This window comes from Schistosoma mansoni (assembly GCF_000237925.1).
Source record: "Schistosoma mansoni, WGS project CABG00000000 data, chromosome 1 unplaced supercontig 0071, strain Puerto Rico, whole genome shotgun sequence".
Taxonomy (NCBI): domain Eukaryota; kingdom Metazoa; phylum Platyhelminthes; class Trematoda; order Strigeidida; family Schistosomatidae; genus Schistosoma; species Schistosoma mansoni.
The window spans coordinates 626,775-627,308 of record NW_017385989.1 but is presented as its reverse complement, the minus strand read 5'-3'; the positions used below and the strand labels follow the sequence as shown (position 1 = coordinate 627,308).

Sequence of the window (534 nt, the reverse complement as noted above, 5' to 3'; positions counted from 1 at the left end):
GTAGACAGATGGATTTATAATAGGCAGTTAATCCTGTATGTTTTATATAAGTGATTAAGTTGCAAACAGATATGCGTTCGTGTTGCCATGTGGCTAAAAAATTACGAGTGGTTAATATTTCAACAGACATATTTCACAGGAGCATTTACATGCTGCTGATGCTTGTTAAAGAACCACGATGACCGATTACAGTCGTAGTTGATTGGTTAGTTCTATCGATTGAACTAATTATTTCAGTTGAAATACTAATCAACATTGATATGAAGCAACGAATGTTCACAGAAACTGATAAAGATAGCCGAAGTTAAAAATGAAAAATAATAAGTATAGAATGCAATAAAAAAGATCATAATGATAGGTTGCGTTATTCGAAGTCTTGCTCACCAGTGTAGAACATCAACGTTGATGTTCTATGTCGAAATGATTGGGGGCCTACTAGAGTTAGACGAGAATGGTGACGAACCAACTAACGCTGAAGTCACGCCTCGCGACCAGCCCTTACGTGGATTGAACCATCGACGCATCAAAGGATAA

General features: G+C 37.1%; 1 protein-coding gene across 1 annotated transcript; it reads left to right on the top strand.

Annotated features, from left to right (window-relative positions):
* Positions 1–351: 351 nt before the first annotated feature.
* Positions 352–534, top strand: Smp_201240 (unnamed protein product; the record flags this gene model as incomplete). Its single annotated transcript, XM_018791817.1, has 1 exon — positions 352–534. One exon carries the CDS (start codon positions 352–354, stop codon positions 532–534), a length of 183 nt encoding a protein of 60 aa, XP_018645042.1.